Here is a 27,731-nt window from a genome sequence, read left to right as displayed (position 1 = left end):
CTCGTTTTTTGGTCTTCGACCCCCACAGTCGCTACGAATGCCTCTGATAAGTGCAATTCGTCTTCTTATATTTACGCGATTCGTGGTATGAAAGTTATACCTCAAGGTAATGCTCACAATTTTCCTCTACACCTAGCTAGGTGGTGAGGAAGTTCCATATACAAAACACAAATGGGATGGAAAAAAAAAAGAGTTAGGGCATGAAGGGAATTAGGTTGGAAGGAAGAGGAAAAACACAAAGAAAAGAGTGACTAGTTCAAGATGATGACAAACAAAAAAGATTGGAAAATGGGGTCATTTTGATGAGTTGGTCATATTTAGAGGGCCAAAATGGAAGATATAATAATTTATCTTTTTAGTCTCTCTCTCTCTATTCTTTTCTGTGGAGAGGTTTTTCTAGGGTTTTCAATTTGTGATCTCTTCTGCCTAAAAGTTCATACCAATGGCGAAAACCGGTCGCCCTAGACGTGCAAGTCCGTCTCGCTCGGGTTCTGCTTCGTCTTCTCCGTCGCGTTCTTCTTCTGGTTCGATTTCTCGTTCTCGTTCTCGGTCTCGCTCCAAGTCCTTCTCATCGTCTTCCTCTCTGTCCCGGAGCAACAGTTCTCCTAGCCGAAGTCCTCCTCAGCGAAAAAGGTTTGTTTCTACAAACTCCCCTCTTTCTCTTTCTCCATTTGGAACCTAATGTGTTTTACATTATCAGAGAAAATGAACTTGTAATAGAAGAGTCACACAATTTAGGTTTTTGAGGAATTCTTTGGTTTCTCGGCATATTGGATGTTTCATAACTATTTAATTTTGATGTCTATAATCTTACTTAACTTTGGGTTTAGCTAGGGTTCTTGTTTAAAAAAGATGGGGTAGTTCTTTTTTGTGGGCTGCAATTCGTTTGCTGGACTCTCAGAAACCTGTATCCTCTTGAATTTTCCATTAGTGCTGCTTTATAAAGATTTATCGTGAGTTTTGTAACGTCAGCAATGTCATACTGATTCCGTTGCTTTCTTGAATTTTATCTTTCGGGGGCGAGCCCCAAAAGAGGGATCTCGTTGTCATATTCATTGGAGTACCATTAAACGATAATGTGATTTATTACGGTTGGCTGGAAGTGAATTATGAAGTTCTTGTTTTGTTCGATGGATGAACATAAAAGTGTCTTTTGAGGAAGACCCACTTCTAGACCATCATTGAATTATGTTAATTATTGAATAAGTCCAAGGAATCAACAAGACATCCCGAAAACAGACGAATAGAAATGAAAATGTGTATTCTGTTGTACTGTTAGTCTATCACTTGTGAAGATTGAAAATGATATTGTTGCAGTTCTTGTTATGGAAGAATGTAAATTGATCTGTTTTGTGGTGTGAGTGTTCCTTATTCAATTTTTTGTTTTTTGTCCTCAGTCCTACAGGAGCTGGTAGAAGAGGTCGTTCACCACCAGCGTCAACTAAACGAACTTCACCACCACCTAGGTAAGACTTCAGCCGAGGATTTTATATTGATCATGTAACTCATGCTGTTTCTCTTCATGTTATTTGCCTTCTTTACTTAAGATTGACTATACCTGTTGTACACTATCGTACCTATAAGAATACCAGTGATTCCTCATGTAATTTGTGATCCTTTGATGTTGTAAACGGTTACTTGCAACATATCTTTTTAAGCTTCCACTTTGACGGAAAGAGTGAAGTGTACTCTGTTATGGTTGATTTTCTATTCCAACAAGTTCTCATGGACATCACTTATACCTTTTTTTCGAGGTTTACTATTTTTGTTTAATCTTGTTTATAGAAACTATTTGTGGTTGTGATTTTTACTTTTAGTACGCTTTGTCCGTTGGTTCTAGTGAGGACTCTGTTTGGGACCAGTTTCTTAACTTTATGTTACATGGTACACCATTCTATAGCGGACTCATATGCAAAACATTATATATCTTCTCCAATGTTTAAAAAAGCATTTTCACGCCTCAATACGGGTTTCTTTGACAATGCGAGGCGGTGCCTCGAGGCGTAACTTCAATTTCATACATTTTAATATAATAGTATTTTATAAAACTATATTTTATTGAATTTGTTTATAGTACTACAGAAAAATAATTTTTTAATAGTAAAGTTAGAGGATATAAATGCTTTTGGTCAGATCTACCCTTTTGACTACCTCTAGAAGTTAAAGAAAAACAGAGAAAGTTACTACAAAAGCGAGGCATAAGTTCTAATGTGGTACACCTAAACTTTGCCTGGAGGCGGAAGCATCGGTTTACATCTTATGCGCCTTTTCAAACATTGATTTTCTCTACTATTTTGTCGCATATGTGCTTACTCTACTATTTTGTTTAGGAAAGCATCTCCGGTTCTTGAATCTGTTGTACTACACATCGATCAACTTACTAGGAATGTAAACGAAGGGCATCTGAAGGAGATATTTGGTAAGTCTATTTTATAATTTTATTTTTTTCGAGATAGGGATATTAGTATTCTGGTGACAATGTGCATCAATTTCAACTTATTCTGAATAAATATAATGTGTTCAATCTTTGCTTAGCTCTCAGAGTCTCACTGTTTAGGTATATTTAGCCAGTTAGCTTGTGTATGAAAATTATCTTCTCCTCATTTTTTTAATCTCTCTATGGATGGACAAACAATGTTTTTTTCTTACTTCAGAAGCTTTATATTACTTGTAAAGATTGAGGAGCTCACCCATAGTTTTAGTCTGCCAAATGACATTGGATTTTACCTTATCCTTGCATGCAGTGTTACTTTCTGCCAGTACAAATAATGTTTTAGCTTCGGAACATTTTATTTCTTGTCGAGTTTCAGGAACCCATCCTTAGTTTTGGCCTTCCAAATGATGTTCAATTTTGCTTTCCTTACCATGCAGGCAACTTTGGTGAAGTTGTTAATGTGGAGCTGTCTATGGATCGTAGTGTAAGTTCACAAATATTTATTTGCAGTATGTAATTTCTTTACCTTTACATTGCTCAATTGTATTGCATGATTGCAGGTCAATCTTCCGCGTGGATATGGATATATTGAATTCAAAACAAGAGCTGATGCAGAAAAAGCACTTCTTTACATGGACGGCGTAAGTATTAAATAACATTGGGGAGCATATTTGTTCTTGGTAGAAACCGATCTTTCTATTTACATTTTCTCTTTGATACAGGCTCAAATTGATGGAAATGTTGTTCGAGCAAGGTTCACCTTGCCTCCACGCCAGAAGGTTTCTTCGCCTGCAAAAGTTCCTCCTTCCGCTCCCAAAAGAGAGGCTCCACAAAAGGGAACTGGTGACATTGAAAAGGATGGGCCACAGAGGCAACGAGACTGTAGGTTACATTACTCAGTGGTAAATCTAATGTTTGGAACAATTCTTTCTTTGTGTGTAAAACTGATTTTACCTCTCCGGTGTTTAAACTTTTTATTAGCTTCTCCACGTCGAAAACCTATTTCACCACCTCGTAGAAGATCCCCAGTAGCTCACCGAAGAGCCGAATCTCCTCGACGACGACCAGAATCTCCTGTCCGTCGTCGTGTGGAATCTCCTGTTCGCCGTCGTGGTGATACACCTCCCAGAAGGAGACCCGCATCTCCAGTTAGAAGACGATCTCCGTCTCCTCCAAGACGATACAGATCGCCTGCACGGTTAGTACCTTTTTTCAATTTAAATTGTGTTTCTTTTGTTAGTTTTGTGTTTTTGTACTTCATTTGTGTAAAGTATATTAAGTGGGTGCTTGATCATCTTTCCTCTAGGGGTTCTCCCAGACGGATTCGCGGTAGCCCAGTCCGTAGACGTTCGCCGGTTCCAATCAGGAGGCGGTAAGTTTCGTTTCTTCAATATCATCCATTCAACCTTTAAAAAAGAGAGTTTCCTCGTCTCTTAAGGGAAAACGATGTGCTTTTTTCTTTTTGATAAAACAATATTCCTTCATTATGATGGAAATAGTGTTGCTGGAGCTCTGTGTCATTTCTACTTCCGTAAATTAAAACAAACTTGAAGAAAAGATTTAGCTTGTATAGTTGTATTGTGCTTGGATGTAGTGGAATGTAAGATTGTTGTTAGGTTCAAGAATATGACATATTCAGTAGCTACCAACTTCTCCACTTCCTAATCATTGGTATTCCGTCTCAATTCCTAGTTAGAACTTTGTCCCTCTTTGGTCAAAAAATGATATTGGAAAGAATGACTTCCACATACAACGAGAGGGAAACTATATTAGGAATCAACTAATGTGGAGGCCTACCCGAACAACAAATATCCATCCAAAATTTGATTTGTATCCCCAAATCATCAGAATCTAAAACACTTTTCTGATCTTAATCTCTCTCCAACTGTACCCAGATATGGGCATAAAGGCTATCCTTATTCCTACACTCCGATTTAAATCTCTCTCCAACTGTGCCCACATGTGGGCATAAAGGCTATCCCGATTCCTACTAGTCCCATTTGCCCCGTAATTTTCCTAATAGTAGTTCTTGATAGAGACGTCTCTTCATTACAAAGCCTGCATAACCAATTATTGAATAATGCGGAGTTCATAGCCTTGATGTCTTTCACATCGAAACCTCCTTGCTATATTTGTCTGCGTAGTTCCTAAATTGCTTCTCTGTCTCTCTTTTAATTGCTGATTGGGGTTTATCTATACACTTGATTAGTACTTGTTTTAACTTGCTCTTTTTGTGGGCGAACTAGGAATTTACTTTGCGTCTTGAACATCTTCCATCTACACTTAATCATGTAACGATTTCTAGTAAAACAGATATACCTTGTTTTCAGTTCCCCTCCTAGAAGAGCTCGAAGTCCTCCTAGAAGATCACCTATAGGTCGACGACGTAGCCGTTCTCCTATCCGCAGGCCTCTTCGTTCACGCTCAATCTCTCCTCGCAGGTAAACCACCTTAAACTTCAAAATCCATAACAGTAATGCACATGCGAAGTAAATGAGTATCTGTTGTTCTTTAAGTATTACTTAACTACAGGATTTTCCACATAATTTTCAGGGAGAAAGTTCTACACCCTTTTTTGCTTAAGCTGATGCTGTAATTTTGAAAAAAGATTTGTGTGATAAGTAATTGGTATTTGTCATCCATAACTAACATATTAGATATTCAATTGATGAAGTCAAGTTTTTACATGAATAGTGTGACTGACTGCAACCTATTTGACGAAGATGTTGGACACTTGTAGGAGATCAGTCAGTTTAATTGATTTTGATACGTAATATCCTGGATATGATGGAATGCCTTTAAATCATTTATTAGCTGTTTACTGATGTACTTGGCGTAAGGCTGGATAGTTGTCGGTAACCATAGTTCTGGCACCTAAATGAATGCTAATGTTGCTTTGTCATGCATCACCAGGGGCCGTGTACCACCTCCAAGACGTGGGAGGTCTTCATCCTATTCTGAATCGCCCAGCCCTAGGAAGGTTCGTATGATGCTCTTTCGTATTATCTGTTTTTTTCTTGTTTTTTGCAAGTGCAGTTTTGGAACCACTATCTTATACCAATCTAATTACGTACTTGTTGTATCTCAGGGGGGTAGGAGGATTTCCAGAAGTCGTAGTCCTAGAAGGTAAGTTTCTTGCTAGTCTATTTACACTAGTTATTGCTATATTTACGCTGAAATGTCATAAATATGTTGCTATAGTGTGGGTGCAACTGGCCCATTGGTAGACTGGAACCGACCCTGATCTCCTCCGTGTTCCGCTACTGTAGTTTAATTGTAGTGAGTTTCCTATAATATTAAGTTATATATGTACACGGACACACATTTGCACACGTCGTATCATGTATATCATATACTATCATGATTACTGTCCTTGCTCACCACCCAGTCTTCGGAATTCGGGGATCCCACTGATATCTGAGAACTCACGTACTTTTAATTATTAGAAAGCATAAATGGTCGATACTGTTTGAGTAGAGATGGTTAAACATTACTTTTCAATAAGTGTAGTTCTCTACCGTGCCTTGTGCGTCACATTGTGAATGCAAAATGTCTCCAAATGCCACACACCTACACCTAAATCCAAGCTTGTCTTCAGAATTTGGAGATCATTTGGATTATTGTTTATATAAATTTATCAACTGTGATTAAAATGTGGATTATCTGTAGGCCCGTGAGAGGAAGAAGCAGCAGCTACAGCCGCAGCAGTAGCAGCAGCTCACCACCTCCTAAACCGTAAGAAGTTCTCGTGACAGGTATATCCTCTCTCTCTCTCTCTCTCTCTCTCTCTCTCTCTCTCTCTCTCTCTCTCTCTCTCTCTCTCTCTCTCTCTCTCTCTCTCTCTCTCTCTCGCTCTCTCTCTCTCTCTCTCTCTCTCCTGCTCTTCTTTTGTATCTGTGGTTTTCAGTGTTCACTGTGATCTCGTTCGGAACTCAGACATTGACAATATTATAGGTAATATGCTAAAATTTTAGCCTTATGGAAACATGTGATTCTCTGAAACACCGAAAAAACATGGTCTGTATTTCTATTATCAAGTTTTCTAGCTGTTTGTGAATGGGATGTGACATTATGAGGGTCTTATAAAATGTTATTCAACTTTTGTTCACTTTGGGTATATCCGAAAAGATATTTCTTTGCAGTATACTTCATTTTCCAGATTGTTCTATGATAATTGATTCAATTCGAGCGGAGTTTTTTTGTCACCACTTAGAAGGTGGCCACTAGCAAAACAATCTAATGTGAGATGTCTGGATATTACTGCTAAAACAATCAACAACTTCACCACCATCAATGGCATGATATTAGGGTTTATTGGTTGTGATTGGCCCTACCACCTAACCTAAGTAATCTAAGAACCTAAAATATGCTCTAAGATTTGGTCCAACAAATCCAATTTTTCTTTGTCAACATTGATGGGACATATACATATGAACAAATATGCCATGTTGCCGTGTTGTCCATCTTCTTTTTTTTTTTTTTTTTTTGTTGTCCATCTCCATTATAGGTCTCAACTTCTCTTTGTCAACATGTGGAAGGGACAACCAAATTCAAACAAAATGGGCAATTTATATTTGTCATCCTAATTGTTAGGTCTTGGCCTTGGTGGCTATAGAAACTAGTGTGGGGTTGGTTTGGCTAAATAGCATAAGACCATGTGGGATATAGATTTGTGTTTGATCTTCTCTAATAGGACATAAATTGGTGATAACATATCTCCTCGAGGAAGAACATATTCTATAGAGTCTATTTTTTGTAGATGAAATCTCACTTAAATTCGAAAAAGGCAAGATTACTTTTTCTTTTTTTTTGTAGATTTCCACTAATAATAAGCAATAAACCAATAGTTTCTCTTGTATGGCAATCACTAAAGATGATGGGGAACAAACAAATGGCGTCTTATCATTTCGTATTTGCTTCATGGTTGATATTGCTTTTGGATAGTTTGAGCCTTCAAATTTTCGAAACCAATTTGGTCTAAAATTTTCTTTGATAGATAAAGTCGCCACTTTATGTTGACTCCGTAAAATAATCATGTTCCGTTTATTGTGATCTTAGTGAATTTGGTGCTGAGTTTTTCGCTAATGCAAGTTCCAACTTTCACTCTTAGAGAGATTATAATGTAGATAATGGGAAGAGGAAGAATAAAAGTTAATTGTTGATTAGAAAAATTATCCTCTTAATCAGGCAAAATCTAGAGAGGGTAAAATGTCCTCGGATCCAAAGTGAGAAAAATTACTTATGTCATTTTTTACTTTTTCACTTTTTTTTTTTTTTTGAAAGTTGGGATTATTGTGGTTTTCGTGATTATAAAAAGCTTTCAAACTGTGCCCTACAAAAAATAATATTAACGTTGGGAAATTTCAAACATGGACCGAAAAACACGGAATTATTTGGGACCCACTATTTGTGTACCGTTACTAACATACGTCCATTTTACGCTGTAAAACAGCTTACACTGATAATCCCTCTACCTGTCGCCGATATTCGCCACGTGTGTTTTTATTTTTGGTCCCACCAGAAAGAAGAAAACTGGCTGTAAAATGGATTCGATGATTATGATGAATCTAATCGCCCGTGGCAATAGCTACTCATTCCCCTCAACTGCAATTAGAACTAGCAATGTTGGTTCCACACAGATCACTTGGATATTAAATGTACTATAATATTGAAAGTTTGAGAACTGACTGATTCGATACTGGAGAAATCTGAAAAGTTTGACGAATTGAACTGATTTTGGATCTTAAGATTTAAAGCAATTCCTCTAATTAAGTTCGAGATTTTGAATGAATCAAAAATTTCAAAACTTGACATGCTCGATTTAGGTCGAAGTCTAAACCAAAATTAGTGTAAATAAGCCGAAAGAGTTAGGGTTTTGACCATTGACTCAAAATGTTATGGGAGTGAGCAAAGGTATAAAATTTTTGCTACATGGGTTAGTGGGTCCGAAACTCTTGTGGGTGCGTGCAAAAAGAAACGGATGTAAGTCGTGGATGTAATTATGACCCATTTGTAGAGTGAGTGATAAAAAGAAAAGGAGGTGAGTTAACATAATGAGTTATTATAACATGCTTACTCATCTATCGTAATAAGTCACGATACATCTTCATTTTATATCACGAGGAAATTACTTCAGATCGCAACCGTCAAATAAATCAAAGAATGTGATATCATATGTACTAGTTGGTTAGGATGGGCCCGCATCTAGGTTGTAGGATGGGTCCTCTAATCCAACGGTATACAACGAGGCATCTCTTTCTCTCTCTCTAAAACTTCTCCCCTTTTAAACCCCTTTCTTGGGTTCTATTGTCTTCCATTGAAACCTATTATACTCTCACATTCTCTCTCTAAAAACAGAGGATTTATTTATCAGTCATGGCGGAGGAAACCCTAAAGACAAATGAAGTTACAAAAGAAGAAGTAATGAAAGCTAGTGACTTAACTTGTTCGGAGAAACCCATTGGAGAGAGTGAGAAAGCTGCAGAAAAACCCACAGTTTTGATTTCTGCTGAAGAATCAGAAACTGAAAAATCTAAAGAGGTGAAAAGTGAAGAGAAAGTAGAGAAGACGACGACGATGTCTAAGTCGGCTTCATTCAAAGAGGAAAGTAATAAAGTTTCAGATCTTGAAGACCCAGAAAAGAAAGCTCTTAATGAACTCAAACAACTCATTCAAACCGCTCTTGATAACAATCAATTCACTTTTTCCAAAGAAGAAGAAGAAGAGTCAAAACCCACCATTACTGAAGAAAAACCCAAACCAGAAACAGAGGAGGAGGAGAAGAAATCAGAACCAGTTAAAGAAGAAGAAGAAAAGTCAGAAACCTTTAAAACCCTTGAAAATGATGAAGACGAGAAGATTGATTCATCATCACCACCGCCGGAAACAATGGTGGTTAGTGAAGAAGTAACTGAAACAGTGGTGGTTGATGATGATGGTGCTAAAACAGTAGAAGCTATTAAAGAAACTATTGTAGCTGTTCAATCAACCCTAGTTACTGAAACCCAGACTGAAACTACTCCAGAAACATCAAAAGAAGAGGAGGATGAAGAATCATCATCTAAATCAGTTTCAGAAAAACCCAAACCACCACAAGAACAAGTTTTTATGTGGGGGATTCCTCTGCTTTCTGATGAAAGAAGTGATGTGATTCTTTTGAAATTTCTAAGAGCTAGAGATTTCAAAGTGAAAGAAGCTTTCAATATGATTAAAAACACAGTTAATTGGAGGAAAGAATTCGGAATTGATGCATTACTTGAAGAAGATCTTGGAAATGATCTTGAAAAAGTTGTTTTCATGCATGGATTTGATAATGAAGGTCACCCAATTTGTTATAATGTTTATGGGGAGTTTCAGAAAAAGGATTTATATTCAAAAATGTTTTCTGATGAAGAGAAAAGACAGAAGTTTCTTCAATGGCGGATTCAATTTTTGGAGAAGAGTATTAGAAAACTTGATTTCACCCCAAGTGGTATTTCAACCATTGTTCAAATCAATGATCTTAAGAACTCCCCCGGACCAGGGAAATGGGAACTTCGTCAAGCTACTAATCAAGCTCTCTCTCTTCTCCAAGATAACTACCCAGAGTTTGTAGCCAAGCAGGTAACTTTCCTTTTGCATCTTCTTCCTTTTTTGAATCATTCATCAAAGTTGCAGATTTTATTCTTAGGTTTGCTTCAATTGAATCACTTTTTCCATGTTTGATCTTGGGTTCTTCAAATTTTCCCCTCTGAAGGGGAGAATTGGAGAAATGTTTAATCTTGGGTTATTGAATCTTTATCTGATTCCATCGAAGTTTAATAGTGATGATACTCATAAGAATTGAACTAAATTGCTTGTTTTTTCATAGTAATTTCATAATGGGTTTTTAAATTGTAATAGATATTCATCAATGTTCCATGGTGGTACCTTGCCTTCTATAAGATGATCAGTCCATTCCTAACTCAAAGAACCAAGAGCAAATTTGTAGTTGCTGGTCCATCCAAATCTGCTGAAACCCTTTTCAAGTAAGTTAATTAATCCTCCATTTTTAGTAGTGATGGTAATAGTCCCACATCTATCAAATCAAAAGTCTTGAATGTTCCCATCAGTGTCTAAAGTCCTTTTGGGCGGATTCGTGGAGCCTTCGCCTGAAACAAAACTATGTAAAAAGGGTTGAATATGGATGAGTCTGATAGCTGATAGGGCTTGGGGCGTTCTTTATGCGGATGAATTTGTACTAAACTTCATAATTTTGTTTTGATTATCATAAAACCAGGTACATATCCCCTGAACAAGTACCAGTCCAATATGGAGGTTTAAGCAAAGAAGATGATAAAGAATTTAGTTGCTCTGATCAAGTTACAGAGCTGATCCTAAAACCATCATGCAAACAAACTGTTGATTTTCAAGTTTCTGAGGTATGGGTTTTTCACAAAATTTTCTAAGAATCTTGTGAAATGATCAAAAAACAGTGAAACTAAAATCAATCAATTTTTCTTTTGTTGGGAAATTACAGAATTGTGTTCTAGTTTGGGAATTGAGAGTGGTGGGATGGGATGTGAGTTATGGAGCAGAATTTGTGCCAGATGCTGAAGATGGGTATACTGTGATTATACAAAAAACAAGGAAAATAAGCTCAAGTAATGATGAACAAGTTATCTGCAACAATTTCAAGATTGGTGAACCAGGGAAAGTAATTCTCACCATTAATAACCTTAGTTCCAAGAAGAAGAAGCTTCTTTACAGATCCAAGACTAAGAAAGAAACCTTCTGATTAATAATAAAGATTAAAGAATTTACAAGGTGCTATTACTATCATCATTATGATCATCACCACTACCATCTTCCTAGGGAGTTTTTTCTTAAATATTTTAATTTTGTTCTTTTAAAAGTGTTGATGTTTATTTTGAAAGTCTATTTTGTTTGGAGAGAGGGGGGAATTTATTTATTTGTTTGTTTGAGTTGTGAAACTTTGTTTGGTTTGTGGTAGAAGAATTATAACATCTATGTGTATTTTGCAAAGCCTATAATTAGACTCTCTCTTGCTTTAAATTAACAATTTATATAGTGCATACAGATGATATTTGTATACACCATCCTTAATTAATCAGGTACTAAGATGGGATTGTTCGATTCTAAAGTGTTTTGATGTCCATTGCCCTTTTGCCATTGGGTCACGAAATATATTGGATTATCTCATATAGCAAGCCACATATGATTTTCTAGAAGCTGTCTGGTTTTTCTTTTTTTTTTGTTGAACTCTGTCTGGTTTTTCTTGTTATCTAACTTTACTCGTAATGCCTAAAAAACCATTGATATAAACATTCGTCAGGACAAACAAATATAAGACATACTCAAAAAGTTCGATTTAAATCCCACATGTGGTCTAAACCAGTGTATTTTGGTCTATATATCAGACTACAATTAATGTGGAGTTGTACCAAATAAGTTTTGAGATGATAAGTTTTGGTCTTGCGCATGCCCATGCTGAAAGATTCAAATAAGCTTCAGAACAAAAAAGTTTCAAATAAAGAGGCCAAGGTGTAAGAGTAGTGTAAGTAATAAGTTTGTTACTGGATATAGGATTCCATTAAAGTGAAAAGGTTTTAGAGTGGAAACCTAATAATGAGTTTGACTGTGAGTCAGACAATTCAAGTAGTAAAAAGTAAAAGTGAGGATGAGAGAATCTAAACTGGCAGTGTAGTGAGTGAAGTTTGTCGGGTTGAGACAACATCCTGGGTATCCGTGTCTCTCTCTTTCTCTCTCTTAGGGTTTTGATAAGGATCCAATGTTTGTTGAGACTGCTTCACTTCAAAATTTTAAAATTCTCAAACGGCTGTTTCTTTTCAGCCATTAGATCTGGTTCGAGAAATAGATATGATTCTGGCATGGAGGGTGGCAATATGAAAAGGCAGGGGGGTGTTTAACACCAAAGAAAACAGCCCTTGGGGTGGTCCTTCCTGTCCCTTATTATACATAAATCTGCCTTATGTTTTTGCCCCCCCCCCCCCCCAACCCCCACCCCCACCCCCACCCCCACCATCTTTGTTTTGTCAAGCTCACTTCTTTAATTCTTACACTGCTCAAGCAATACATCAGATTGCAGCTTTCACAAGGTGCATAAGAAAATGGACCAATACTAAAAAGTACGAGAAAGCCGATGAGTACCCTTGATTCCTTTTGAGAAACAACAAGATTTGGACCCTAGTCTCACCAGTAGAAAGGCATATATGTTACGACTCAACCAAAGTGAGCTTCACATCTTTGGTAAAGAAACTAAAACCATCGATATTTGGTAAAGAAAGAAACTAAAAATAGGTACATGTACAAAGGCAAACCGAAGGTTTTTTCAATTGCTTTCAATAGTTTTGAGACCAAAGAAATGGAAACCTAATGGATAGTTGAAGTAAGGATCTTAACCTTACAAGCACATTTGGTAGTCTAGAATTGCTTCAATAGTTCCTCAAAATTCTTCAATCACCTAAACTTGCCGTTACGTAGAAGTCTCGAAATTTTGGCTAGTGTTCCAGAAGTTGGATTTTGGCAAGAGAGTTGTGTATCTGTTGATTAACTTCAGGTGTCAGTCGATCTCCCATCACCATTTTGTATTGTTCAACTTTTGCTCGGTCATACTTCAATGCTGCAGTTCTACAGGCTTTAATACTTCCTAATAAACAAAAACCACAAGATTAAGTTTTTCGATGCTCGAGTACTAAAAAAATACCGTTGACAGTTCGTAAAGCGTATGGAGTCATAGACTTCTATAAAATCAATCTACATAGCACCATAAAGTCATGAAAGCATAATCTATATGCATCTTATAACTAGCAATAGGCAGGTAATTCATAGAAGGCGTGTTATGAGCACGAACAGGGAAGCTCTTTTTAACCACATTGTCTAATCCTCATTTGGACATAAATAACGAGTATGAACTGTGCATGACAGTAGTTATCAAAACGAATTACCAAATAAGTGAAGAACAGATTGAATAAATTTCGACTCACCACTCAAGTTCAATAAGTTGAATATCACTGGACAATTCCCAATACTCCTGACCATGGTGATTGAAGACCACACCTTTTGGTACTCTTCTCGTGCAGCTCTAATTATAACAACCTTCGTTAGGGGATTTACATACTTTACTGCAAACAAAATAAGAAGTTCAGGATCGACGAAGTAGATATGTATATCTTGAACAAGAATAATCAGAGCTAAATAGAATCTAAAAAATGTAAGTTTTACTAGTTGCAGTTTCATCACTTGCTTTGGAATGATCCCATTGATGCAGCTAAACCACACTCTCCGAAGTTTATAAGAATGCTATCTCTGATTGCTTTTGAAACATTAAATTGGCTAATAATGATAGGATCTTCAACTGAAAGATCTTTGTTTGGATCCAAGAAGACCTCCATTACCAAGTATCGGTTTCTAAATCCCACCATTACTACTTTCAATTTGTATTATCAAATCCAATTTAGATGAATCCTGTTATTCCAACATCAAATACAACATTGATATAATTACATAAGAAAAATTTATAAACTTGGCAACATAGCACCTGCCGTTTTCTAGAAGAAAAACAGACAAGATGACAATTCTGTACTATTAGGAACTCATGTATTCTAACAACAGCAACCACACTAGGTACACAATTCACAAGTTAATATGGCGGATTCTTATACTCTTTTCATTCGCAAGTTCTCATTCTTATGATGGGTTGGTGTCCCAATTCAACTTAGAAGTAACACTAAACATACAGATTTTGTGACAGGTTTCGTAACAATGTGCAGTTTTTTTTAATACAGGACTGCATGAATACAATAGACATCATACATCAAATGGCTTGGATACATCATAAGGATGAAATAAAATATGCTTAACTGCTACGAAACTGGTCTATAGAAACTAAGCTAAACGCCAATCTAGGCTAATCTACTTGCATTTATACCCTTAATTACCGAATCAATAAATGATTGATTTCCACTACTACCAAGTATAGATATCCTACGACCTCTAGGTTTTTGAAGGGGTGTACTACCATTGGAGCAAACCCCATGTGCATAACAATGTTCAGCTGATAAACAATTATACGAGGGTATAGTTTTTAGTCCAGTACGGGGTTAGGAGACATAGAATTCATTCAGGAATTTCTTCAAACAGTTAGGTTTGTACTGTTCATCTTAACTTCAATAATCAGGAAAGCATCATTACAATCATCATACACAATTGATTTATAAATCAGCAACCCCAATATCTACAGGCATGTTGTGAGAAAACCAACAAGCTAAACATACTGAAAAGGTTAAATATCATAAACATATAACAGATAAACCCTAATTTTCTCTCGAATAGTAGAAGGAGAAGAAATATTTAGAGGGTATAAACATGCTTTTTTCAACAAACTGGAAGAACCCAAATTGAAAGAGAGAGGTTTCACGTACCTTGTTAATCAACCAAAAGCCAAATTTGTTCACTTTTGTGTTGAAGAACTGAAGAGAGAGATTTTTAATGGAGAAGAAACTTAAGAGAGGGATATGCCAGGGTTATTTGTAAAAGATGAGGGTTCTATATGGCTTTAACTATTTTACGAAATTTGTGCAATGGTCGAATTCCTAGACGGTAAAACCAAAGGGTTAGTTAATTCCAAATACCAATTTGACCCCTAACTTTTTCCCAACTGAAAATTTTAATTTTTCTACTTATCCAACGTTTCAATTTGGTACGAAGACTGCGATTTCATGTAAACTTGTACAAATCAATTTGGTTCTGAAGACTGCCATCTCATGTAAACTTGTACAAATTTTACTAGGTCCAAAGTCATGCAAAATTTACACAAACATATTTGTGGATAAGTTTTTTTTTTTTTTTTGTTGAAACAATTTGTGGATAAGTTAGTTTAACGAAGAAAAATATAATTTTAATCCATCAAATGGTTCTACTAGATATGCCATTGGTGAACTCACACATATACATGGAAAAACCACACTTAATTCCACATTGTTGAGGCGAGTGCCAGGTTCAACGCTATCAAGTTAAAATGACAAATTTGATAATAAACATGAGGACTAAGGTTCAACTCTGGACAAATATTGAAGGTCTAGACAAAAAAAATTGAAGTTTTTATTGCCACAATACAACAAACATTTGATATACATACATTTATATCATTAAATTCATGACAGAACCTCAGATTGAACTAACCCTATTATACAAATAAAATTTTGAAAAATACAAGTAAGCTAGCAATTGTACAAAACTAAGTGCTGCTAGAAGCCAATAGAAATAATCAAGATGTGCCCGATTTAGATTATCCGAAAACCAACTATATTTACCGCTTCCATTAGTTATCTTTTCGATTATAGAGATGAAAAGGCCACTAAGCAAGCTCCCTATGCCGAATATACTCAAGTAAAGAGATAGACCTATACTCTGTAATCCGTCTGGTACCTGATCATAGAAGAATTCTTGTAAGCCGACCATGGTGAAAACATCGGCGAGCCCAAATAACATATATTGAGGAGCCAACCACCATACACTCATAGGAACTATTGCTTTTGGGTTATCGATCAACCCAAAATCTAGAGCCGTCTGAAGCCTTTTCTTTTCAACTATTGCTGCTATCATCATAGCAATAACAGATAAAAATATCCCACACCCAATTCTTTGAAGCATTGTTATTCCTGAGGGGTTTCCTGTAATTTTTCTAGTGATAGGAACAAGAAAACGATCATATATCGGAAGAAAAGCAACTATAGCCAAGCTAATAAATGTTTGAAGTGAAGCGGCAGGAAATTGGAAATTTTGCCCTATTGATCTGTCCATGGTGCTGCCTTGCTTGGTGAAAAACGTCGAGGATTGAGCAAATACAACTGCATATATTAAACAAGTCGTCCATATGGGAACCAACCGAAGTATAACTTTTGCTTCTTCTACTTGACTAATGCTACATACACTATCATCGTAAGTTGAATTATCCGATGTGGATATTAATGCTTTGTTGAGAAACCTGCATCATAAAGATAAGCATTCTCTTATGTAATATACTTATAAGTAACCGAGAGGCGATGCTACTGAGCCTCAATTTGAATCAAGAGTCTAATGTCTCAACAGAGTATCTTCTGATGGAGCATTTATGTTTCAATTTCACTCATACCAGAACTCATGAACATTATGAATTTCTAGAAGTTCCTTATAGATCAAGTCCTTATAGATCAAATAAGTAGTTGGATCGGCCAATCCACCCGAGTAAGACGTGGATGGACGGGAATAGCCCGATGCATCCCATGCCGAACCCTTGGTTATTACGTGTAGACTTTGAAGAGTTATAATGTGAGATATTGGAGTAGAATGTGTATGTGTGTGTGTATGTATATAAGAGTTGGTGAACTCAGGTGAGTTACTCGGCTCAAATTGGTGTTGGAATCGGTATCCCTAGCATAATCGCGCCCCAACAGCATAATTGCCCAGCCGACCAAAAGGCATACTACAAAATAAGTAAAACAATTCGTACACGGAAAAAAAAAATCAAATGCACACTAGTAGAAAAGCTATCTACATGCTAATCTTGAAAGTGCTTTTATGCATAGATGATAGGTATGCACCATTGCTTTAAGACTTAAAAGTTTTTCCTTACTTGAATTGGTGAGCACCCACAAGAGAAGATTTCTTTTGGCTTCCTTCTTCGACGTCAGAAACAGATGAAGGAGTTTCAATTCTCCATTTCTTTGCAGCAACAAGAAAAACTTGACCAATTCTCACAAATGGGCTTCTCTTATCATCTATAGAACTGTAGCGATAAGTTTTACTTCCAAGTAAGAAAATAATCAAAGCCACGGCCATAGAAATGCACGGAATGCCAAAACCAAGAACCCAATTCAAATTATCTTGTATGTAGGTCAAGATCGAGATTGCAATAAATGTACCCCCACATAGCCCAAAATACCACCAATTAAAGAATGAGCTCTTTGATTTGCATTCTTCTGAATTTCGTCTGTCAAACTGATCTGCTCCGAAAGCTTGCACACATGGCTTATGTCCACTCTGAGCAATCGCAACTAGATACAAAGATGAGAAGAAGAAGACGATTTGTAATGTGGAAGGAGAACCACAAGAAGTGTTGTTGCTTTCAATATTATTGCAGTTTGATGAGCTTATAGATAGAGTAGCTGATAGAGTTAATAACCCGAGCCCCTGTAATTCTACTCAACTTTAAGAATAACTTTAAAGAGAATTAACACCCTAAAATTGTGAGAATAGTCCCACGAGGAAGAAAAGTGATCTACTAACCAATAATATAATGTCAAGCTTTTCTCCACTCATTTCAGTTAGTTTTTAGTTGGATGACTACAAACTTAACATGCTATATTAAAAAAAAATTATGGGTTCATATTTTTAGCAAAACAGAAAAACAATCAATAGAATAGTTAACCTAGAAAATTAGTTGTTATATTCTGTTATAATACCTCTTCTAAAGCACTACTTTAAAGCACAAAACAAGTCGCCAACAACGGGTAACCCAGTTAGTAGTGCAACTAGTCCGCAATAAGGAGGTCGTCCACCACCCTTTAGTGCCGTGGTTGGACACTCCCTCTTAAGCACATGAAGTCTTCTGACGGAGTCTCCGTGGAAGCGGGTTATCACCAAAATTAAGCCCGTGTAATTTAGGCAATAGTTTATATGGCGTTTAGGGCACAAGACATTGTAATTAGGTATTAATTGAACTTGGGCAAAGACGTAAAGTGGTTAAGATGGGTTATAGGCCCGTAATCTAGTTGGGCCTTAGGGCAGTTCCTTCGTAACGACTATGGCAGTCAATACCTGAAAAAAAAAAAGGACTAACAGAAACAAGTAGGGAACACCTATCAAGAAACCCTAATTCCCAAATTGCAACTTCCATATCCAATTGAGAGAGAGAGAGAAGAAGAACTAACCAGAACGTAGAGGAGAGAAGAAAAGAGAATAGTACGGAATCGACCAAGGTAAGAATCAGCAACAAAAGCACCAAGTAAAGGAAGCATGGAAGCAACACCTGACCAAATATTAACATTTTCAGCCGCTGCGGCGGTGGATTGACCTAGAGAACCAGTTAAATAAGTAATAAGATTTGAAGCAATTCCATAATAAGCAAATCTTTCAGCAATTTCAACTCCAATTACAAAACCAGCTGATTTCCAACCACCGCTCCTAGATCTATCAGTTACTCTTCTTCCATGGTAATCAAGCACACCTTCAACTACATCTGAGTTGTTATTTTCTCCTGCGTCTATTAAAGGAACTTGAATTCCGGCGAAGATGTCCCCACCGGAATCAGTCATCTCTAATCGGAGATATTTGAGATCCAAATAGTGGGAGGACTTTTGATTAGGGATGTGACTTGAATTTTACCTACTTAAATTTTTATGCCAATAATTCATTTTGGACCTCTGAAGATTGGGACACCCAACCCTAATAATTAGAGTGAGACATCTCAATTTACAATGCCATGTCTGGATGTCCCAGTCTTCATGGGTCCAAAATGCATATACTAGAAGATAACAAAATGAGTTATTGGAGTTGGTACAGACATACAGACTCATTCGTGGACATAATGTCTCCAAGTATTTATTAAGATATTTTGCGATGTTGACCAACATTCAAAGGTTATTGAATTTGTAGACAAAATATGCAGTATACATTTTCGAGATATTAAGTTTGTATACAAAATACATGTCGCACAACATTTTTTTAGATGTTGAAATAGGCAAATTGATGATGTATAGTTTATCTCACTTGCATTTTAAGGGAAAAAAATATTTTAACAAAATGAATATCTTGAAGAGTATCACAATAAACTTTTAAATAACGATAACAACAATAACTTATGAATTACATGATAATAATACAAGAGATAACTACAGTTTTAAATGTCAAACACATGACAGTCCTGCAGTTTAGGGGTTTTAAAGCTATTAGTCTACAACCCCATCTGCAGAAAAATATTGTTAATTATTCGATAAATCTTACCTTACAAGAAATATAAACTTTACATAATTAAACCCATAATTACCATCACTTAAACTAATCTTCATACTAAATGTCCTCTCTTATACAAATATGATCTTGAAAAATATAAATGAGCAACTAAATCCAATGCAGTAAGACCAGCAAGAAGCCAATAGAAGTAATCAAGATGTCCTTCATTTAGGTTATTTGAGAACCACCCAACTCTCCCATTTCCACCAGTTATATTCTCAATCATGGAAATGAGAAATCCACTAAGGAAGCTACCTATCCCAAGTGTACTCAAGTAAATAGAAACACCAACACTTCTTAACCCATCTGGAACTTGATCATAGAAGAATTCTTGCATACCAATCATAGTAAAAACTTGAGTTAAACCAATCAAAACATATTGAGGTACTAACCACCATACACTCATTGGAACAATTTCTTCCGGTTTATCGACTAACCCGTATTGATGAACAACTTCTAGTCTTCTTTTTTCAACTATAGCCGACACTGCCATTGATATAATCGAAACAAACAAACCACCACCGAGTCTTTGAAGTACTGTTATGCCATTAGGTTTACCCGTAAAAGTTCGAGCTAAAGGAACAAAGAGACGGTCGTAGATCGGAATGAGAAGAACAAGAGACAAGTATATGAAGGTTTGAAGTGATGCAGGTGGTATTTGAAAGTTTGGTGTTATTGATCTATCCAGGGTACTACCTTGTTTGGTAAAGAATGTCCAAGATTGTGAAAGAACAACTGCATACATCAAACAAGTAACCCATACTGGAAATAGCCTCAATATTGCTTTTGCATCTTCCACTTGACTTATACTACATTGTTTGCCTTGTTTTCCTGAAACTTCTACTAGTGCTTTGTCCAAGAATCTATATATATATATATATATATATATATATATATATATATATATATATATATGGTCAAACAAATAAAGAAATGAGATTGTTTCTAAGTATGGAAGTAAACAAGTTTGTGATAAGTTTTCATTTGAATTCGTATACATAATAAAGGAAATGACGGATCACTTAAAGTTTAACTCAGGCCAGGGTCTTAAACGAACCGTCGATGGAACAATTATGGTCGAAGATTTAATTTGGGTGTGGTCGTCGTCCCGCACGAGCCATGTATCTTAGATGGACATGCTTGACCCATCTAGGCCAACTATATGTGCATTTAGTAGAGAAATACTTGGCTCATGGCCGACCACATCAGTCGTGAGTCTGTGTGGTCTGACCCACATTTCTCGGGCCAAGAAACATTTATATTTTGAAAAACAAAAAAAAAGTAAGGAAATGACTTTTCTTACCTAAATTGGTGAGTACCAACTCGAAAGGATTGAGATAAACCAGCTTCTTCTTCTTGAGCAATATATGGTGGCGTGGCAATTCTCCAGTTCTTGATTGCTACAACATATACTTGAGCTATTCGCAGTAACGGATTTTCTTTTTCTTCTTTCACACTATAGCGATAAGTTTTCGTACCAAGTGTGAAAAGAAACAAAGCTATTGCCATACAAATGCAAGGAATACCATATCCAAGACCCCAACTAAAGTTATCTTGAATATAGATAACAATCAAGAGAGAAAAAACACTACCAATACAAATAGAGAAGTACCACCAATTGAAGAATGAACTTTTAGACTTGGATTCTTCTGGGTTATTTCCATCAAATTGATCTGCTCCAAAAGCTTGTGCACAAGGTTTGAATCCAGCTTTACCAAGTGCCACCAAATACAAAGAAAAGAAGAAGAAGAGAAGTCGAAAATTAGAATTGCAAGAATTAATATCATTGTCTTTATTTGTAGTATGACATTCTTTAGCAGGAAGAACAGCTGATAGAGTAACCACTCCAAGTCCCTGAACATAAAAAAAATTCACATAATTAGTAAAGCTAAAAAAAATCATTATCTAAAGGTTATCGGCTAGAAATTTTATCGGTTTAGTGTCATAAGAGATTTTACAGTCCTAAGTTTTGCGTCTAAACCATTGGATCTCAAATTTTCTTTTTCTGTTAAGATCGTAAAAAAACAATTCGATTAGGCGGTGGTTATTGTGCAATCACGACACCTAATTTGAGCATATTTTTTTTTCTTTGCTCCATATTTTTTTAAGGGTCGCCACAAAACTGGGAGAGGGAGCAAACAGAGGGGAGGAGAATAATTTCAGATTAAAAAAATTGTATTAGCAACTTAGGATTGGGTCAGGACTCAAGAAGAGTCCACTTGGCCCACATATCATTATTGACTTATTATGTTATTATGGATTTAGGAGGAATTAGTCAACTTCTCTATTCTTTTGTGAAATTTATATATAGTCAGATAAACATGGACTTCATTTTCTATAAACCAAAATAATTTTAACAATTAAATAACTTTTTTCTTTCATGAAAAGTCTAATGACTAATTTCATTAGAGTTAGTTAAGCTTCGGTACTACCAATATTGGACCAAAATGCTATTCCCTAACATGCTCTCAAGTCCACTAATATGTTAGAAGGTGATTTTCGGCTAAAACTTATAATTTAAGTGATAAAAAAACTAAGTTAGGTCGGGTGGTCGGAAAGTAACAAGTTGTCTATTTTAGGCCCAACTCCTCCCCCACTAAACAACATTATTGATTACTTAAATTTGGGTTAGTCGGGTGGTTCAAATGTCTTTACACGTTTTGGTCAATTGATTAAATAGTCTAAAAAAACCCACCAGAATTAGTATCATTACTAATTAAATTGAAAATGATCCTTAACTTTCTTATTAAACAAAAATTTACTGCATAAATATGGGAGTATAAATTGTACAAATTATCTTACTAAAAATTGTACATATAATTTGGAAGAATATTTCTTAATTGATCAAAGTTGAAGAATAACTTCTTTCATTGGCTCTTTTCTAAAAAAACAAAAAAAAAAAAGTTGCTCTAACATTAAATACTTCTTAAAGGAAACAAATAATCCACAAAATTTTCAGTCAGATCTAAAAAGTTACTATTATTTCCATATTCATTATCCTTGCAATGTCTATAGTTTCCATAATCATGATATTATGGAGTAGCTAGCCATATTTTGTCTGACACCTAAATAAGAAGGTGATTCAGGAGGAGTTTCAAAATTGAGAGATATCTAAGCTCTAAACTTTACCCATCAACCTAAGAAGATTAAAATTCCCACGGCCTATGAATCCTTATTTTTTACTCATTGAACTGCCAATCATGACAAATCATATATAGAATTTCTGTCAAAAATTAGTCTAGTTTTTCCTGTTCTTTAGGATTACTCAAAAATTAAAAATAAAATCCTGTTCTCTCTGGTTACTCAAAAATTAAAAATAAATATACTTATTTAATTTAGTTCTATTTCCTTGCAAAAAATAAACAATTCTATAAATCTTCTTATCCTAAAACATGTTTAATTTAGTAGTATTATTTAGAACCTCTTACCTAATTTCTTTGTCTTTCCATTTTCTTAACAATAACAACCAAACAAACACGTCCTAATTTTATGAAAGAAAAAAATATTATCTTCGCCGGCCACTAGCCGGCCTAGTTCTTTCCGCCCAAATTGAAAAAAAAAAGAAGAAAATCAAGGGAGTAGAGAGAGAGAGAGAGAGAGAGGACTGACCAGAACGTAGATGAGAGAGGAGAAGAGGATAGTACGAAATCGACCAAGATAAGAATCAGCAACAAAAGCACCAAATAAAGGAAGCATCCATTGAACACCTGTCCAAGCGTTGATATTAACGGCAGCATCGACGGTTGATTGACGGAGTGGACCAGTTAGATAAGTAATTAAGTTTGAAGATAAACCATGGTATGCAAATGTTTCACCAAATTCAGCTGCAACTATTAAAGAAGCAGATCTCCACCGACCATATTTTGATCTATCAATTATTCTTTCTCCTCTATAATCTACTACCCCTTTTACACTACCATCATCAATTTCACTACTACTTCTACTACTACTACTACTACCCTCTCCTCCTCCTCCTCCATTATTACTACTACTACTTTTTAGTAGTAGAGGTTCTTCATGTCCACCACTTTCTTCATCCACAACTTCATCTTTCATGCCCATTTTCTCTCTCTCTCTCTCTTTAAAACTTTAACTTTCTATCTCTAAAACTTTCAACTTTCAATCTCTCTCTCTCTCTGTCTCTGGGTTGAGGTTGAGCAATATAAATGGATGAATAATAGAGTATGTGGGTAGATTTTTATTTTAATAAGGACCATTGTCTTGTCCATATTCTTTTTTATGACCTTAGCTAAAAGAAATATTCTTTTTTATGTTTTTTCATTTTTTTTAAAGATTGGTTATTTCACGATTTGCTGATGGAAAAATTGGTTTATTTGGAAAGAGTGAAATCGAAGAATAATACCGAGATGACCCTCTTTTTGTCCATATTAAGTCGACTTAATTATTTTTTGTTCAGGAAACATTGGATTATTTGAAATTCAAAATGCATATAATAAAAGAATCACACATCAAAAAGGTCGAGGGGACCACTCCACAAGATGATGGAAATGTGGGTTGCCCTTGGCGAGTTGGTCACTTCATGGGGCTGAAATGAAATTAGCCCTTATTTTGAAGGACTATTATATATACAGATTCATCTTTTCTTTTTTTTCATTAAAAAAAGAATATGAATTATTGAAGGAATATTAGTAACTGATATTTGGGGCATCCATTTTCGGTTTGAGAAAGTTAGACTATGTCAACGGCATTAGACAAATTTTTGGTAGGTAGAGTTCCGTTATCCCCAAATACTAATATGACTGCACTTTTACTCTCTAATCTTCATTTCACCACCACCTCCGATCACCTCTTACCATATATTTCTCTTTCTTTCTTCCTTCTCTATTTTTCTCTAATTGAGCAACATGAATCTTTAATAGCGTTTTAATCCTACGAGGTTCCTTGCTGCTTAGAGAGAGGTAGAGAAAGAAACAATTGTAGTGGTAGGATAAGATTCTAAATTAATTGGGGTCTACTCCAGTCGGCAACAACACATTTACAAAACAGAACCAAAAATAGATGCCCCGTAATGTTGGTATTTTCAAATTGGGGAAGAATATGCTATAACTTGCTTTTTTGTTGAAATTAATTTTTTTATTTGCCCATCCAAACATCAATATAATATACTCCATTAGTTTACTCAATTTTTGTTTTGGTATAACCTCCTTTTCTGACACCAGATAAAATATCGATTTGTAAAATTTCTCCTACTAATTATGTACTCTTATTCTGATGTTTTCAATATTGATCTAAGCATAAATATATCCTGTTTAAGCAAAGATTGAAATCGATAACGAATATTATCATTTTGGAGGAGGATTATATTCTGTCGCATAATTGTGATTGTGACAGTAACTTTTTTTGGTATACGAGCGAAACTCTCGTTTTATGTTACTAAGACATGCGCCTAATTTCAAGACACAGTTTTACAATCGAAGTGAGTCGAGGAACTGAATGACGTGCCAACACGTAGTTGTGCTGTCAATAAGGAGGAAGCCGGCGCCTTTCGAAACACTTTCTAGTGTGAACCACCAAAGAACGTCCAGCGTTCCGCGATAGTAACTTGTTCCATTCACGTCACAGGTCTACAAACCTATTGGGTTTTGACCATTTTAAAAATTGTGTTTACTTTTGAAATAAAACAATAATAGAAAGAGATAGCTAATACTCTAATCTTTAGGTGTTTTCTTACAATAAATTTATGTTGCCTCATAATATTTTATGGTGTGGTTTTTCCACCATTATCATTTTTTAATATGAACTTCTATAAGTCTCCATTTCCTAATAAAATTTTTTGGTAGGTGGGGCTAATAGGAAAATATATAGAGAACACTTTTTTTTTTTTGAGCGTCCATGTTACTTTCAAAAGAAATTACAAGATAGTCCTTATAATGAAGTACAATACATAACCGAAGGACTAAAGAGTAAGAAGTTAACAGAAAGGTGTCGAGGCTGAAAATCCAGAATCAAGGGCTCGCGGTGGAGTAAGCGAGATTATGTGCCACTTGATTGCAGTCAGGTGCGGAACTAGAAAATAGTGTGAGGGAGGGCAAAGTTGAAATCTAATAGAATAGATCATACATAAAAATTCGGTGGGATTCAAAATTACTATTACAAGTCAAATTCCAGGGAGGGCCATCACCCTGCCTGGCCACCACCTAGTTCCGCCCCTGATTGCAGTCACGTGAACAGTATAAGAGATCCACATTTGTCATTCGCAGTCTTGCACGGAGATTAAGAATGTCATTTTGTAGTCGCCACAAGACTTCCTCTGGGCCGTTCAACAGAAGCTTGATAGAAACTCTAGAGTCACTCTCTAAAATAAAGCCTTTGAGACCCAGCTTCTCCCCAAAATCTAAACCTAATTTTATACCCATCAATTCACTTTGAAGGGTAGATTTTGGAGGGAAAAGAGAACTAATTGAGTCGATGATGGGGCCGTGGTGGTCTCTTGCTACAGCAGTCGCTGCTTCTCTAGTTTCACGGTAAGATCCTAATTCGACGGAGATAGAGAACGCATTTATAACTTTCCATTTTACAGTTCATTGCGAGAATTAACAAATTAAAGTTAAATCATGTTATAATTGTAGTTGGTAGTTAGACGTATTGTTTCAGGATTACCTAAATATATGTCTATGAATAGTTGTCCTTGAGATTCTTCAAAAAAATATCCTTCTTTCCATTACACTCATCACAATCACAATACCCAACCAAATAACTCTAGCAAATAATATTACCTCCACCAACTCTAATAGTGGAAGTTAAAAAAAAAAAACTACATAAGTTTAAATCTAATTACAATAATAATAATTTGTCAACACTTGGTTGTTCGAGTGGTTAAAGTGTTGACATATACTCCAAAAGGTTCCTGGAGGTTCTGGGTTCGATCTCCAGAGAAGGTCTGGATTATTGAACTTGCAATTATTAGAGCATAAATAATGTAGTGGGGCTTTAGGCCATAGTAGTTGGGCTTGAGGCATGTTCTTGTTTGATTTGGCAGTTACCGCGCTTATCACATCTTTGATGTATCAACGTCATTGTAATGACTATCGTACGTCGAAGTCAACTACAATAATAATCTTCAAACTAATGAGTTGTTAAGTATTGACATAAGTTCAAATTATTGTTAACCCACTAATTAGGTAATTAGGGGTCATTGTGGGTTGTAAGCAATTAGTGAGACAATTTAGTTGTAGGTTATCTTTTTAATCGAGGACATAGCTAAGTTAGTGTGCATCATGTTAGTAGTAATCAAAGGTAGTGGATTAAGGTTTTGGTGAATAAATAGATTTGCTTTTGTAGTTTAATTTAAAGTCAAGTGAATTAATCAAATTTGAGTGACAATCTCTTCTTCGATCTACGTTGCCTCTCTAATTTGTATCTTCTTTTATCCTTCAGAAATTAAATTGTTTTGATTTCCAATAAAAATAAGATACTAGTGAGACACTTAAAAAACGAGTCGAAAGACACAAAAGGAAAAATAATGATGAAAAAGGAAAGGTGTGAAGTACTATTAGACTTTAAAAATAAAATTGTATATTTTCTACAGATTTAAGATTTAATTAAAAGGATAATTAAATCAAAATTGTAGATTATTATAGTCCTCACATGTTTGGTGTTTTATCAAAAGGAATAAAACTGATTGTATAATATACACTTAATAGAGGGACACCTAATATGCCCAAAGGAAAAAATAAAATATTGACCCCCCAAATTCATAGACTAGGGTTATGTTTAGCTCTTTTGATTGTTTACCTCAGTCTAATCCATGAAATGGTAATTCCTTTTTCAGACAAAGATTTCAAATAGTTTCATGTTCAATTGGTTCAACAAAAAAAAAATTGATGGTCCTTGACTTAGTACTTCAAAATTGACTATTCATTCTATTCAATAAATTCCTGTCAATTCCACCAGTTACACTTGATCAATATCCTAAAGAGATATACTACATATTATCTGTTTTTTTATTGTCCCACATCGCTCGCAACAGTATTTGGAAGTTGATCTGAGGTGAGCGCTCAGGCTTAGTAGGTGTCAATGTCACCTGGCGTGGAACACATCTCACACTAAGGTTGGTGGTAGCAAAATGAAGACAAAATTGTTCATTTGGGGGGTGCACGGCGTCTCTCCCTACTTCAATGGTAGCACGAATCGTGTGCATTCACTAAACATGATAATTACCTAAGTTAGAATGCTAATCAACGTTAGTCATTAAAGTTTGGGGCTCACACTTTCGATTACAAATTAATTTAATTATTTTTACAAATTCTTTATTTTTATATTTTTTTTAAAAATGAAATACAAT

The 27,731-nt window shown here is 35.6% G+C and overlaps 5 protein-coding genes across 6 annotated transcripts; 2 read left to right on the top strand and 3 right to left on the bottom strand.

Annotated features, from left to right (window-relative positions):
* Positions 1–96: 96 nt before the first annotated feature.
* Positions 97–6,542, top strand: SR45 (arginine/serine-rich 45). 2 transcript variants are annotated; one of them, XM_086647093.1, is made up of 13 exons: positions 163–633; positions 1,398–1,466; positions 2,331–2,419; positions 2,872–2,918; positions 2,995–3,075; positions 3,157–3,316; positions 3,416–3,632; positions 3,741–3,806; positions 4,765–4,875; positions 5,348–5,414; positions 5,523–5,560; positions 6,104–6,189; positions 6,342–6,542. In XM_086647093.1, exons 1-12 carry the CDS (start codon positions 443–445, stop codon positions 6,171–6,173), a joined length of 1,206 nt encoding a protein of 401 aa, XP_086503219.1. In that variant the 5' UTR covers positions 163–442; the 3' UTR covers positions 6,174–6,189; positions 6,342–6,542. The 2 variants fall into 2 exon arrangements, with proteins under 2 accessions (XP_086503218.1, XP_086503219.1); XM_086647092.1 differs by having other exon boundaries at positions 97–633; positions 6,104–6,542.
* Positions 6,543–8,532: 1,990 nt separating this feature from the next.
* LOC147535001 (patellin-3-like) lies at positions 8,533–11,464 on the top strand. Its single transcript, XM_086647465.1, has 4 exons — positions 8,533–10,036; positions 10,316–10,440; positions 10,692–10,833; positions 10,932–11,464. The coding sequence occupies exons 1-4, from the start codon at positions 8,810–8,812 to the stop codon at positions 11,187–11,189; spliced, it is 1,752 nt and encodes a 583-aa protein (XP_086503591.1). The 5' UTR covers positions 8,533–8,809; the 3' UTR covers positions 11,190–11,464.
* Positions 11,465–12,740: 1,276 nt separating this feature from the next.
* On the bottom strand, positions 12,741–14,964 carry EMB1687 (ribonuclease P family protein / Rpp14 family protein). Its single transcript, XM_086651033.1, has 4 exons — positions 14,857–14,964; positions 13,680–13,900; positions 13,420–13,557; positions 12,741–13,082 (listed from the first exon to the last, which is right to left on the bottom strand). Exons 2-4 carry the CDS (start codon positions 13,855–13,857, stop codon positions 12,934–12,936), a joined length of 465 nt encoding a protein of 154 aa, XP_086507159.1. The 5' UTR covers positions 13,858–13,900; positions 14,857–14,964; the 3' UTR covers positions 12,741–12,933.
* Positions 14,965–15,513: 549 nt separating this feature from the next.
* Positions 15,514–19,532, bottom strand: LOC147534999 (protein NRT1/ PTR FAMILY 5.10-like). The gene is made up of 3 exons (XM_086646045.1): positions 18,346–19,532; positions 17,049–17,605; positions 15,514–16,421 (listed from the first exon to the last, which is right to left on the bottom strand). Exons 1-3 carry the CDS (start codon positions 18,727–18,729, stop codon positions 15,602–15,604), a joined length of 1,761 nt encoding a protein of 586 aa, XP_086502171.1. The 5' UTR covers positions 18,730–19,532; the 3' UTR covers positions 15,514–15,601.
* Positions 19,247–23,787, bottom strand: LOC147534998 (protein NRT1/ PTR FAMILY 5.10-like). Its single transcript, XM_086646044.1, has 3 exons — positions 23,036–23,787; positions 20,730–21,280; positions 19,247–20,289 (listed from the first exon to the last, which is right to left on the bottom strand). Exons 1-3 carry the CDS (start codon positions 23,486–23,488, stop codon positions 19,479–19,481), a joined length of 1,815 nt encoding a protein of 604 aa, XP_086502170.1. The 5' UTR covers positions 23,489–23,787; the 3' UTR covers positions 19,247–19,478.
* Positions 23,788–27,731: the final 3,944 nt, after the last annotated feature.

This window comes from Eschscholzia californica, unplaced genomic scaffold (genome assembly GCF_041429995.1).
Source record: "Eschscholzia californica isolate CP2 unplaced genomic scaffold, dmEscCali1.0.p SCAF_6, whole genome shotgun sequence".
Taxonomy (NCBI): Eukaryota; Viridiplantae; Streptophyta; class Magnoliopsida; order Ranunculales; family Papaveraceae; genus Eschscholzia; species Eschscholzia californica.
Note: the sequence above shows the minus strand (reverse complement) of the source record. Positions and strands in the feature narration are given on the sequence as shown.

Coding starts and splice junctions, on each gene's coding strand:
- LOC147534999 (XM_086646045.1), bottom strand. CDS start 18,729: ATGACTGATTCCGGTGGGGACATCTTCGCCGGAATTCAAGTTCCTTTA. Junction 17,606..18,345: donor CTTCTCTCCTCTACGTTCTG/GTTAGTTCTTCT, acceptor GTAGAATTACAG/GGGCTCGGGTTATTAACTCT. Junction 16,422..17,048: donor GTGGGTGCTCACCAATTCAA/GTAAGGAAAAAC, acceptor TTTATGATGCAG/GTTTCTCAACAAAGCATTAA.
- LOC147534998 (XM_086646044.1), bottom strand. CDS start 23,488: ATGGGCATGAAAGATGAAGTTGTGGATGAAGAAAGTGGTGGACATGAA. Junction 21,281..23,035: donor CCTCTCTCATCTACGTTCTG/GTCAGTCCTCTC, acceptor TTTTATGTTCAG/GGACTTGGAGTGGTTACTCT. Junction 20,290..20,729: donor GTTGGTACTCACCAATTTAG/GTAAGAAAAGTC, acceptor ATATATATATAG/ATTCTTGGACAAAGCACTAG.
- SR45 (XM_086647092.1), top strand. CDS start 443: ATGGCGAAAACCGGTCGCCCTAGACGTGCAAGTCCGTCTCGCTCGGGT. Junction 1,467..2,330: donor CGAACTTCACCACCACCTAG/GTAAGACTTCAG, acceptor TATTTTGTTTAG/GAAAGCATCTCCGGTTCTTG. Junction 4,876..5,347: donor CGCTCAATCTCTCCTCGCAG/GTAAACCACCTT, acceptor ATGCATCACCAG/GGGCCGTGTACCACCTCCAA.
- EMB1687 (XM_086651033.1), bottom strand. CDS start 13,857: ATGGTGGGATTTAGAAACCGATACTTGGTAATGGAGGTCTTCTTGGAT. Junction 13,558..13,679: donor ATCAATGGGATCATTCCAAA/GCAAGTGATGAA, acceptor TTTTGTTTGCAG/TAAAGTATGTAAATCCCCTA. Junction 13,083..13,419: donor CAACTTATTGAACTTGAGTG/GTGAGTCGAAAT, acceptor TTTGTTTATTAG/GAAGTATTAAAGCCTGTAGA.
- LOC147535001 (XM_086647465.1), top strand. CDS start 8,810: ATGGCGGAGGAAACCCTAAAGACAAATGAAGTTACAAAAGAAGAAGTA. Junction 10,037..10,315: donor CAGAGTTTGTAGCCAAGCAG/GTAACTTTCCTT, acceptor AAATTGTAATAG/ATATTCATCAATGTTCCATG. Junction 10,834..10,931: donor TTGATTTTCAAGTTTCTGAG/GTATGGGTTTTT, acceptor GGGAAATTACAG/AATTGTGTTCTAGTTTGGGA.